Consider the following 13,755-nt stretch of genomic DNA (forward strand, 5'->3'; position numbering starts at 1 on the left):
AGCTGCTGTGCAGATGATCATCAAACAACACACTACTCCGCTCTTGAAGAGTTTGAACTTAATATATAAAATATGCACTCATATTACTGTGTCTATATATATAGACCATTAAATTCTAAATATAAACCCTCCTCTAAAATTTCTCCTCGACAGCTACAACAGAACACACAGGCACAACACAAGGCACAAAACTCTGACCTCCCTTATGTCCGTCTTACCCCATGCAAAAATGCAGTGCGCATAAAAGACAGTTGCCAGAACCAGCATAAGGTCCCCTGTCTGCCAATCAATTTAGGTCTATAATTAAAAATTAGCTCATCTCCCAGACTTTACAATACCAAGGTCGGTCAGAACCGCAGTACCAGAGGAGGGTAACGGAACGTTACTGGAGAAGGTAATGGATTGGACAACAGGTCCGAAGGCGTACCAGGGTCAGATGAGGGGAGAAATGTGGACGGATAGCTCCCTGGAGGAGAGAAAGGGATCTTATACCCCTCTCTGCACCCAAGAGCTGCCAGTAGTGCAGATGTGCCATGGAATTCGTGCCATACCCTACCTTTAATGCTGGTAAACCAGCAGTCCAGGATAGCAGCCTCACATGCACCTAGTCACCTTGGTGGACCAAAGAGAGGGTTACCTGGAGGTTACCTGGAGGTTATTCCGGGGATCAACGCCCCCGCGGCCCGGTCCATGACCAGGCCTCCCGATGGATCAGGGCCTGATCAACTAGGCTGTTACTGCTGGCCAGGGTGGTCAGAATCCAGCCAAAAAGCTTACTTCCTTTGGCCACCACTTCCTGGAATCGACAGGAAGCCTCCCAAAGGACACCCTAAGCCGCCCCCTAAACTCCGGAGGGAGACTGGGACATTTCCAGATGATCTGGTTTCGACAGCAAACAACACCACAATCAAGGACCTTAATGGAATGGGTCGGACAACGACACCGTTCATCAAATTTATGAGCTAGAATTCCTGAGATGAGGGCTCCAAAGACTAAAAGCAGAAAAAGGAAGGGTGGGGGATGGGGAAAGGGAAAGGGAAAGGAGGAATGGGGAGGAGAAAGGAAGGATGTGGCAGGGAAAGGAAGAGTGTGGGGTAATTAGAGTCGGTCGGAGGAAGAAGACCAAAAACTCTCATTTCTTTGAAGCCCCTCTGAAAGAGGACCTTCCACCTCAGCAATGTCCACCACTACATCCACGTCTCTTCTACTCTTCCACCACAAACATACTCATTCCCACTCTATTCCATACATTCTCAACCATTATTATGCAGATTACTATCGTGTTGTGATGAATTTATTTGAAATTTGTGAAAATAAAGTAACATGTTTATAACGTTGAAAAGAGCTCCATAAATGTTAATTAATGTTGGCTTTATGTGGACGCTTTTCCTGAGTGACGCCACATCACTAGAGAGCAGCGGGTGACGCCACATCACTAGAGACCAGCGGGGATAGATAGCGGCGAGGCAGCATTGTGTGAGACGTTTTGTGGCGATGCTTAGGCCGTAAATTATATATAGTGTTTATTGTATGCTCACGTAGGCCCTAATAGGTGCCCAGTGCTGTTGTTTAAATGGAGTGTGTATGAGGGGAGCAGAGAGAAAGTAACAGCGTATTTACCGTACTGCTAGGGGACGCTGGCCTGGCCATGTTAATTTACTTAAAGCATTATTTTAACCACCTAGGTTAAAATGAGGTTTTGTGAAGAGTAATGAGGTACATTATGGCGGTTTTGTGTTGTATATACTGTTTGTTATAATGTTTATTGTCTTATACTAGAGTTTATTATGCCTTCTTTAATACCAATCCCAGTATTTATTTATCAAGGTACTGACCACCAGTTTAGGAGAGTTTGAGTTTACAAGTGAGTGTAGTCCTGGGGAGGTTTTAATTTAATATTTTGGTGCAATTAAGACCAATTAGTTTACCCACAGACAGTATTTACCTCACTAGAGAGCAACAAACTTTGTAACAACCACAACTTACAACCACAAAATCCAACTACTACTCACTGCATCCATTTCCACCATGTTCCCTCTCCCACAACTAAAACCACCACCATCACCACCACTACCACCACCACCATCACCACCACTACCACCACCACCATCACCACCACTACCACCACCACCACTGCCCATTACCACCACCACCCTACTCCCATCACTATCACGCACGCACACACATACACGGGGCCAGGAGCTATGATTCGACCCCTGCAACCACAATTAGGTGAGTACTGGAGGATAGGAGGGACGGGGGAGGGGTCATGATAACGACATATAAAATACTAAGTGGAACTGACTCGGTGGAGACAGAATGTTTCGGAGATGGGACACAGAAACAAGGGGTCACAGCTAGAAGTTGGTAACACAGATGAGTCACAGGGCTGTCAGGAAGTATTTCTTCAGAACAAAAGTTGATAGGCAGTGGAGAATTCTGGAGAGTGATGTAGTGGAGTCAGGATCCATACATAGCTTTAAGAAGAGATACGACAACGCTCTAATAGCAGGGGGAGAGTGGACCTAGTAGCCACCAGCAAAGAGGAGGAGCCAGGAGCTGTGAATCGACCCCTGCAACCACAAATAAGTGAGTACAAATAGGTGAGTACACACACCGACCATACCTCACAACCATCACTACTACCATCACCTACTACCACCACTACTTCCATCACTAGTTAAATCACCCATTACCATCTCCACTACCACCACTAGTTCCATTCCTCCTTACCATCACAACCAGTACCACCCACTACCAACACAACCACCACCAACACCCACTACCATCACGAAACCACCACCACCCATTACCATCATAACCACTACCACCCAATACCAATCATAACCGCCACCACCACACACTACCATCACAACCACCACCACCCACTACCATCACAACCACCACCACCACACACTAGCATCACAGCCACCACCACACACTACCATCACAACCACCACCACCCACTACCATCACAACCACCAGCACCCACTACCATCACAACCACCACCACACACACTACCATCACAACCACCAGCACCCACTACCATCACAACCACCACCACACACTACCATCACAACCACCACCACACACTACCATCACAACCATTACCACCCAATACCAATCACAACCACCACTACCACCAAGGTAACGGAAGTAAGATGAGAGAAGGGGTTGGGTAATTTGCATTTTTTTGCCACTGCAAGAAGGCCTTCGGCACAGTTCCTCACAAGAGATTAGTACAAAAGCTGGAGGATGAGGCATTCATAACAGGAAGGGCACTGCAATAGACCAGGGAGTACCTGACAGGGAGGCAACAACGAGTCATGGTACGTGACGAGGTGTCAGAGTGGGCGCCTGTGACGAGCGGGGTTCCACAGAGGTCAGTCCTAGGACCAGTTCTGTTTTTGGTATATGTGAATGATATGATGGAAGGGATAGACTCATAAATGTTCCTGTTTGCAGATGATGTGAATTTAATAAGGAAAATTAAATCGGATGAGTAACAGGCAGGACTACAAAGAGACCTGGACAGGTTGCAAGCCTGGTCCAGCAACTGGCTCCTTGAATTTAACCCTGTCAAATGCAAAGTCATGAAGATCGGGGAAGAGCAAAGAAGACCGCAGACAAAGTATAGGCTAGATGGCCAGACTGCAAACCTCATTCAAGGAAAAGTATCTTGGGGTGAATATAATACCGAGCACATCTGAGGCGCACATCAACCAGATAACTGCTGCAGCATATGGGCGCTTTGCAAACCTAGAATTGAGTTCCGATACCTCAGTAAAGAATCATTCAAGACTCTGTACACCATGTACGTCAGGCCCATACTGGAGTATGCAGCACAAGATTGGAACCCACACTTGGTCAAGCACATCAAGAAATTACAGCAGGATTGCAACAAGACTAGTTCCAGAGCTAAGGGGCATGTCCTACGAAGAAAGGTTAAGGGAAATCGGCCTGACGACACTGGAGGACAGGAGGGTTAGGGAAGACATGATAACGACATATAAAATACTGCGAGGAATTGACAGGGTGGACAGAGACAGGATGTTCCAGAGATGGGACACAGAAACAAGGGGCCACACTTGGAAGTTGAGGACTCAGATGAGTCAGAGATGTAAGAAATTGTTTCTTCAGGTATAGAGTTGTGAGGGAGTGGACGTAGTAGAGTGACGTAGTGGAGGATGGAAAAATACATAGCTTTAAGATGAGGCATGATAAAGCTCATAAAGCAGGGAGAGCGAGGACCCAATAGCGATCAGTGAAGAGGTGAGGCCAGGAGGTGTGAATCGACCCCAGCAACCACAAACAGGCGAGTACATATGTCGTGAAGTGTTCTTAAGTGGAGTGATGGTGAATGATAACTCACAGAGATAGTTATACAGAATATATTGGGAATATATAAGGAGGAAGACCAGCCTGCAGTCTGATGTCCTGACTGCCTGAAGGTACCTGTCTGACTACCTGCGCCCTCACAGCAGGGAAGGGGCCTCATAGCAGTTCAAACTGTGCTGACCTGACAGTATTTGAAGTTCGTGGCATCACGGCTAGCGGTTTAAAATATACTGACACACACACAATCATCCCTGATTGTCAAAGATTTTTTTATATTCATTCTTAAAATATTTTAAACCTACGGCTCGCTTGTGCGTGTTTGTGACATGCTTCCTAATAATGATAACTTAATCAGATTGATAAGTTTACCCTATTAAATTTAGAAGAAATCTTTCATTCGGTAATACACTTATGTCTTCAGTAACTCCCTCACTGTAATTTTGTAACACGCTTTGCTCCTCACCTTGAATATTTCTGAGTAAGAAAAAACAAAGTATATTTGTGTTAGCTTCTGAAGATGTTTACCAGTCTCAGGATGTTTACCAGTCTTAAGATGTTTACCAGTCTCAGGATGTTTACCAGTCTCAGGATGTTTACCAGTCTCAGGATGTTTACCAGTCTCAGGATGTTTACCAGTCTCAGGATGTTTACCAGTCTCAGGATGTTTACCAGTCTTAAGATGTTTACCAGTCTTAAGATGTTTACCAGTCTTAAGATGTTTACCAGTCTTAAGATGTTTACCAGTCTTAAGATGTTTACCAGTCTTAAGATGTTTACCAGTCTCAGGATGTTTACCAGTCTCAAGATGTTTACCAGTCTCAAGATGTTTACCAGTCTTAAGATGTTTACCAGTCTCAGGATGTTTACCAGTCTTAAGATGTTTACCAGTCTCAGGATGTTTACCAGTCTTAAGATGTTTACCAGTCTCAGGATGTTTACCAGTCTTAAGATGTTTACCAGTCTCAGGATGTTTACCAGTCTCAAGATGTTTACCAGTCTCAAGATGTTTACCAGTCTCAAGATGTTTACCAGTCTTAAGATGTTTACCAGTCTCAGGATGTTTACCAGTCTTAAGATGTTTACCAGTCTCAGGATGTTTACCAGTCTTAAGATGTTTACCAGTCTCAGGATGTTTACCAGTCTCAAGATGTTTACCAATCTTAAGATGTTTACCAGTCTCAAGATGTTTACCAGTCTTAAGATGTTTCCCAGTCTCAAGATGTTTACCAGTCTTAAGATGTTTACCAGTCTCAGGATGTTTACCAGTCTTAAGATGTTTATCAGTCTCAAGATGTTTACCAGTCTCAGGATGTTTACCAGTCTTAAGATGTTTACCAGTGTCAGGATGTTTACCAGTCTCAAGATGTTTACCAGTGTCAGGATGTTTACCAGTCTCAAGATGTTTACCAGTCTCAGGATGTTTACCAGTCTCAAGATGTTTACCAGTCTCAGGATGTTTACCAATCTCAGGATATTTACCAATCTCAAGATGTTTACCAGTCTCAAGATGTTTACCAGTCTCAGGATGTTTACCAGTCTTAAGATGTTTACCAGTCTCAGGATGTTTACCAGTCTTAAGATGTTTACCAGTCTCAGGATGTTTACCAGTCTCAGGATGTTTACCAGTCTCAGGATGTTTAGCAGTCTCAGGATGTTTACCAGTCTTAAGATGTTTAGCAGTCTCAGGATGTTTACCAGTCTTAAGATGTTTACCAGTCTCAAGATGTTTACCAGTCTCAAGATGTTTACCAGTCTCAGGATGTTTACCAATCTCAAGATGTTTACCAGTCTCAAGATGTTTACCAATCTCAAGATGTTTACCAGTCTCAGGATGTTTACCAATCTCAGGATGTTTACCAATCTCAAGATGTTTACCAGTCTTAAGATGTTTACCAGTGTCAGGATGTTTACCAGTCTCAAGATGTTTACCAGTCTCAGGATGTTTACCAATCTCAGGATGTTTACCAATCTCAAGATGTTTACCAGTCTCAAGATGTTTACCAGTCTCAGGATGTTTACCAGTCTTAAGATGTTTACCAGTCTTAAGATGTTTACCAGTCTCAAGATGTTTACCAGTCACAAGATGTTTACCAGTCTCAAGATGTTTACCAGTCTCAGGATGCTTACCAGTCTTAAGATGTTTACCAGTCTTAAGATGTTTACCAGTCTCAAGATGTTTACCAGTCTCAAGATGTTTACCAGTCTCAAGATGTTTACCAGTCTCAGGATGTTTACCAATCTCAAGATGTTTACCAATCTCAGGATGTTTACCAGTCTTAAGATGTTTACCAGTCTTAAGATGTTTACCAGTCTCAAGATGTTTACCAGTCTTAAGATGTTTACCAGTCTCAAGACGTTTACCAGTCTCAGGATGTTTACCAGTCTCAAGATGTTTACCAGTCTCAGGATGTTTACCAGTCTCAAGATGTTTACCAGTCTCAGGGTGTTTACCAGTCTTAAGATGTTTACCAGTCTCAAGATGTTTACCAGTCTTAAGATGTTTACCAGTCTCAGGATGTTTACCAATCTCAGGATGTTTACCAGTCTCAAGATGTTTACCAGTCTCAGGGTGTTTACCAATCTCAGGATGTTTACCAATCTCAGGATGTTTACCAGTCTCAGGATGTTTACCACTCTCAAGATGTTTACCAGTCTCAAGATGTTTACCAGTCTCAGGATGTTTACCAGTCTTAAGATGTTTACCAATCTCAGGATGTTTACCAGTCTCAAGATGTTTATCAATCTCAGGATGTTTACCAGTCTCAAGATGTTTACCAGTCTCAGGATATTTACCAGTCTGAGGATATTTACCAGTCTCAAAATGTTTACCAATCTCAGGATATTTACCAGTCTCAAAATGTTTACCAGTCTCAGGATATTTACCAGTCTCAGGATATTTACCAGTCTCAGGATATTTACCAGTCTCAGGATATTTACCAGTCTCAGGATATTTACCAGTCTCAGGATATTTACCAGTCTCAGGATATGTTCTGTCTACATGGATAACTCGTCATAAACTGATGAAAGTATTTTAGCCTAAATCAAGTTTTAATAACAGAATGAACATAACTTTAGTTAGGTCCAACCTGTCTTTATCTCGTTAATTGTTATTTATCATGGCATAACTTTTATCCATGCTATAACGTGGTATTATTTTATCCTTATTTATTAAGAAGTTATTTTCATCGTTCGAGTTGGCAATAATTTCAACTTAGTTTTTGATAGTTTTAATCACAAGGTATTTTTAAACCCCCATAAGGACATTTTTGTCATACGTTTAATATCTTTATACTGATAATGTGCAGTTATACTTATTAGTGGCAGTGAATGCTCTTACATGGGTGATACAATATAAAGCCATTCTTAAATGTATCCTTGGTAATCCTTAGATAAAACACTATGAGTGGAATATCCACACAACTCTGTATTAGCGTAAACATAGAGGGAAAGAACTGTCAGTAGTATCAGTTACCAGGAGTGTCATAGTGACTCATACCAACCGTTACTGATTCACCGTCCCCCTACATGATCACTGACCATTACTGAGTCATTCTGCTGACCAAGCAGGTTGTTTGAATGTCGCTCGCCCTCTGGGCACGATAGTAGTTCAGAGTAGGGTAGCAGAGACGAAGGTTCAGGCTTGGCGGTTCCTCCTATAGTACTCCTAATTATAAGTACCAGCTTGTCCGAAGTGTGTGTTTATTACCCAATCCATGTTCGAACCCTCACACGACAGAACTGCAGGTTCAACTCATGGAAGGATGAGATGGTTCTAATGCCCCATGATGGCCTCGCTACCTCCTCCAGCTCATGGTAACGACACATCTCATAGTTAATTGTGTTGTAATACGTACGTTTACAACTGGTTTAGAAAACCTACAAGTTGAAGAATGAGATGCTTATGCTACATTTGGGTATCTCTGTTTTGGAAACGTTTCGCCAGTGGCTTCATCGGTCCAATTCAGTGAATAATAGTGGGAGATAAGGAGTTCGAGTTAATCAGTCGCTCAGCTTGGAGATAATGTATTTAGTTCAGTCGTTTATCAAGATTTATGGACTGAACACAATATCTCCAGTCTGAGGGACTGATTACCTAAAAACTCCTCCTCATATTTCACTGGTTTTCCTCTGCATTGAACTGATGAAGCCGCTGGATGGTGCAACATTACCAAAATAAAGATGCTGAAACATTGCACATGTATACCATTCAACAAAGCATATGTTATTACCACCCAGGATGCAATGAAAATACCCTTACTAGTGGCGAATATATGAGAAAATTTTCCCCCTGTGGAGGTGAAGCTACAAGCTTTGTCAATATGCTGAGAACATGTAAGCTTAACCTGATGCCACAGCATTCATTTTAGCATTCATCATAGCTTTTATATCTTGACTAACTTGCAATACGAAACCTTTCTTTAAATACATTACTATTTTTTTTTTTTGGGGGGGTGAGCTCAATTCGTATTTGCAATAGAATTTCCTAACCTGTGATACTCTGCCTTTCTGGGGTCTCTCTGAATTTTTATAAGGGACATTATTGCAAGGATGAACAATAATTCTGTGGTTCGTGGGGACAAAAATATGTTGAAATTGACAGAAATGATTTATCTGTTAGTTAATAAAAATGAGTCTTGAATATCACTAATGTCGGAAGCAAGGATTCCCTAGACTCATTATGAGATATTATTGGCCCAGGAGATACACACGAGCGTAATAATGGCAAGATAGAGAAGAAAGTGAAGATTTACCACTTAGGAATTAACCGAAAATAAAATATAGTGTGTCCCTTTCTTTTGTTCAGAGAGAGAGAGAGAGAGAGTGAAAGAGATTGTATACTCACCTAATTGTACTCACTTAATTGTGGTTGCAGAGGTCGAACCATAGCTTCTGGCCCCGCCTCTTCACTGGTCGCCACTAGCTTCACTCCCTCCTACATGAGTTTTATCATACCTCTTCTTAAAGCTATGTATTGTACCTGCCTCCACTACCTCACTTTCCAAACTATTCCACTTCCTGACTATGACTGAAAAAATACTTCCTAACATCCCTGTGACTCATCTGAGTCTTCAGCTTCCAATTGTGACCCCTTGTTGGTGTGTCCCATGTGTGCAACATCCTGTCTCTATCCACCTTATCGATTCCTCTCAGTATTTTGTATGTCGTTATCACGTCCCCCCTGTCCTTCCTGTCCTCCAATGTCGTCAGGTCGATTTCTTTTAACCTCTCCTAGTAAGACATGCCCCTTAGCTCTGGGACTAGTCACGTTGCAAACCCTTGCACTTTCTCTAATTTCTTGACGTGCTTGGCCAGACAGAAATCTCCTCAAGATATCTGTTTAATATAATAATAATGGCGAAGGATAATGCCATTTTAAATTTATTTAATTTTCCAATGTGAAAGTCTTTTTTTCGTTTGTGTTGAAGAAGGTAAAATATGATACTTGTAAATAATAATTAATAACATTAGAAAATTAAAGGCTATTAACCCAACTAAGATATTAAATGTACATCGAAGAATGACACTGAGAAAGTCTGACGCCGAGCAGAGAAGAAATTCTCTAGTGAACCAACTACAGTGAAACTCCGGTTTTCGTACTTAATCCGTTCCAGAAGGTGGTTCTAAAACCGAAAAGTACGAAAACCGAATTAACATTCCCAATAAAAAAGTGTTCTAAATCCGAACTGTACGATATGCAGACCGTACGAAAACCGGAGCTCCACTGTCCTAACGCTTTCATTATCTGTATTGGTATATTTTGCAATTTATACCAGTTTTTTATTTAAAAGTAATGGGTATAATCCACTTCATGAAATTCGGCAGTATTATTAGTTTGAAACCAACCAGAATGAAAATCATTTTCACAGTTTGTTTAAAATTTACAAACTGAGGTTGATAGTCAAATGAGGCGGCGATGCATGTACTCAGGAAGACACACTGGTATTATAAGCTTGAATCCAATATAACGAGGAGCTCTGCGGCTATAACCTGGATTCCATAAATTCCAAGCTTTGAAATTTTAGTACATTGTCGAATTTCTTCCAACTCAAACTAAACATATTGCACAGTATCCAGTCCGTAAGATTCATGAACTAGTATATAATGAAGCCATTCTGAAGAGGTACACTTAAATGTATTTAATATGATTTAACTGTAATAAAAATCTCTCAATTTTTCACTTAAAATTAGTAGTTGTGCACCAACACGCTGAGACATTCCATCAGTGCCAATGTCGAATTAGGAGGCACCATTCTTAAGGGTTTGAACCCAGCAGGAGAGGATTTTGGAACTTATTAGAGCAATTTGAGGCATCTTTTAGTAAGTACCTCAACTTTGGTTATAGAGTACCTGTATTTGCCAATAGTTGCAAGAAGTTTGCTTTAGTTGTGGTACATCAGTGTTTAAAATTTGAAAAAAAGAATCGATGCGGAGTCGTGTAATGAGGGAAATAAACGTAACACATTGGAAGAAAGAAGAATTCAGGGAAGCACTGAAATGCTGCCTGTTTCAGGATACCTGATCGGAAAAGGCGGGGAAGGTAGTACTGACCTGAACTCTGGAGGCCGGTGTGAGGCCAGTGAGTTCCCTCCACGTAGCCTCGGAGCCGCCTGCCCCAACAACGTCCCTCACTGCCACCTGCAACACCAACCCTGTTGTTATTACTATAATGAACACACTGCCTGTATCACTACAGTCACTACACACTGCCTGTATCATCACACTCACCACACTGCCTGTATCACTACAGTCACCACACTGCCTGTATCACTAGTCACCACACTGCCTGTATCACTACAGTCACCACACTGCCTGTATCACTAGTCACCACACTGCCTGTATCACTACAGTCACCACACTGCCAGTATCACTACAGTCACTACACACTGCCTGTATCATCACACTCACCACACTGTCTGTATCACTACAGTCACCACACTGCCTGTATCACTACAGTCACCACACTGCCTGTATCACTACAGTCACCACACTGCCTGTATCACTAGTCACCACACCGCCTGTATCACTATCACCACACCGCCTGTATCACTAGTCACCACACCGCCTGTATCACTAGTCACCACACTGCCTGTATCACTAGTCACCACACAGCCTGTATCACTAGTCACCACACTGCCTGTATCACTAGTCACCACACAGCCTGTATCACTAGTCACCACACTGTCTGCATCAGTAGTCACCACAAACAACCTGTCTCACCATACCAACCCCACACACAACCTGTCTCACCATACCAACCCCACACACAACCTGTCTCACCATACCAACCCCACACACAACCTGTCTCACCATACCAACCCCACACACAACCTGTCTCACCATACCAACCCCACACACAACCTGTCTCACCATACCAACCCCACACACAACGTGTCTCACCATACCTACCCCACACACAACCTGTCTCACCATCCCTACCCCACAAACAACGTGTCTCACTGTACCTACTCAACACATAACCTGCCTAACTATATCTACTCCACACACAATGTATCACCATACTTACTCCACACGCAACTTGTCTCACCATACCTACTCCACATACAACTTGTTTCACCACTACACTTTCTACACACTACTTCTGTTAACTTGTATACTCTCCATAAATCATTTCAGGCACCACCACACTCCACAGTGCATGCAATACCTTTGCTGTTGTTTCATTAGTGGAGTCAGTAGTAACTCACCTGGTCATCTCTGGAAGAGTAGAGAGTGTAGTGCAGGATGGCACCAGTGTATGGGTAAGGTGGTGCCCACGTTACTAGCAGTGTAGTGCCTCCAGTCACTACCACCCTTACCCTTCTAGGAGGACCTGGCACTGAGGAAAGGTAATTAATGGCACTGAAAATTCTGATTCAAATGAAAAACTGTGGTCTTATATTTGCTATTCAAAGAGTAATCTGAATATACGAGATAATCTCTTTTCTGACTTGCAAGTCTGTTAATTTAAATGTAGTAAATTTAATAAAGTTTAACATTAATACACGAGTTAAAAATGAAGGTGTTTACCATCATCTTCCGTGATACAGAATATTGGGTTATGCGAGGGACTGTAACCGATCTCGTTGAATGCTTTCACACGAACACTGATGTTAGTGGCTGGTGGGAGACCGTCAAGGTTCTTCTCTAAGTTGGTCGTGTTGACCTCCCACGTACTACCTGCCAGACACAACACAATTTACTCTGCAGGTCAAGATAGCGGATGTGGAGAAAAATTCTCCAGAAAGGATGGTATCAGCCCCTTTCAGCCCCCCTGAAGGACTCTACCCTCTCGTAAAGGGCAAATGGCATCTTGCTTTGTGATAAACAGTTTAATTGATACCACTTGCAACTAGAAGCATCAATAGTCACTCCACCTCTATGGAGTAGTGTTAGTGTAATACGAGTGACAGAGAATTGAGAAAATGGACTCTTTTTATCTTGGCAGGAAAATTAAGGAAAACCCTGCATCAATTTATTAACAATGTGGGACAATAATAATGAATCGTCGACGACAGGTAGATACCAGAAAATCTATCACTTGTACTGAAACTGTGACGATGTTAAGGAAGGAAGAGTAATAATGCTGAATGCAGCAAATCCTTTGTAAGGAGGACGTACCCTGGGCGAAGACCGCTGCAGAGGTCAAATTGCTTTAAGAACTGGAAGGGGAAACCTGCTTGACGCCGGGATAACTAAGAACACTAGTAATCCAGGCATTTTTGTTTCTCAGTGACAATCTCAACAATTCGTAGTAGAACTGTTACAGTGAAGCATACTTGTCTTCCTGTTGTGACATTACTACGAAAGGGCAAATTTTGAAGAACAGTGTAATGTCACAGTGCGAGTGATGCAATTTCCCATCAGAGTGGAGAAAATTGTGAGGAACTGCAGTTTCTTATGACACAAGGCGATTGAAGCCGTCCTATAAACGGCAGTGAGGTGTGGGCTCTTGAGCCCAAACAAGTGTACATCAACTCAGCATTGTTAAATGAAATGGTGATACATACGTTCCTTTGGGGCAATTATATACTCATTAACTGAATTTTCCACAGCCCAAGGGCTGGAGTTTGGCGGCTCCTCTAAGAAAGGACCAGGGGCGGCTGCGGAACTTTGAACCGTCCGTCAAGCTAAGTACCTTTCTATAGTCCTGTACCTTGCTTGTCTTAAGCTCCAATACCTCACAGCGGATATGCAAAAACCTTAGTTTTAAATGTGCGGGTTATTTGTGTATCGTTCCAGTCACGGTATTGTGCCTTTTTGTTATTTACCTTAGTTTTAATCTTTTTCGTGACAAGCCAATGAATCAGCAGAAATTTATTTTCATTCGTGTAAGTTCGTGTAAGAAGAGTGAAAATGAGGATTTTGAGAGAGGTGAGAGATAGAGAGAGACAGAGGCAGAAACAGAGAGAGAGAGA

General features: G+C 42.4%; 1 protein-coding gene across 1 annotated transcript in view; it reads right to left on the reverse strand.

Annotated features, from left to right (window-relative positions):
• The window catches only part of LOC128687121 (cell adhesion molecule Dscam2), a 139,659-nt gene that overhangs the window by 50,218 nt on the left and 75,686 nt on the right, over nucleotides 1-13,755 (reverse strand). The window contains exons 17-19 of the mRNA XM_070098295.1: nucleotides 12,368-12,517; nucleotides 12,046-12,176; nucleotides 10,889-10,975 (exon numbers count right to left, since the gene is read on the reverse strand). Of these exons, the coding sequence (XP_069954396.1) occupies nucleotides 10,889-10,975; nucleotides 12,046-12,176; nucleotides 12,368-12,517 (368 nt within the window). The remainder of the gene's footprint in view (nucleotides 1-10,888; nucleotides 10,976-12,045; nucleotides 12,177-12,367; nucleotides 12,518-13,755) is intronic.

The sequence above is a fragment of the Cherax quadricarinatus genome, chromosome 62, assembly GCF_038502225.1.
Source record: "Cherax quadricarinatus isolate ZL_2023a chromosome 62, ASM3850222v1, whole genome shotgun sequence".
Classification (NCBI taxonomy): domain Eukaryota; kingdom Metazoa; phylum Arthropoda; class Malacostraca; order Decapoda; family Parastacidae; genus Cherax; species Cherax quadricarinatus.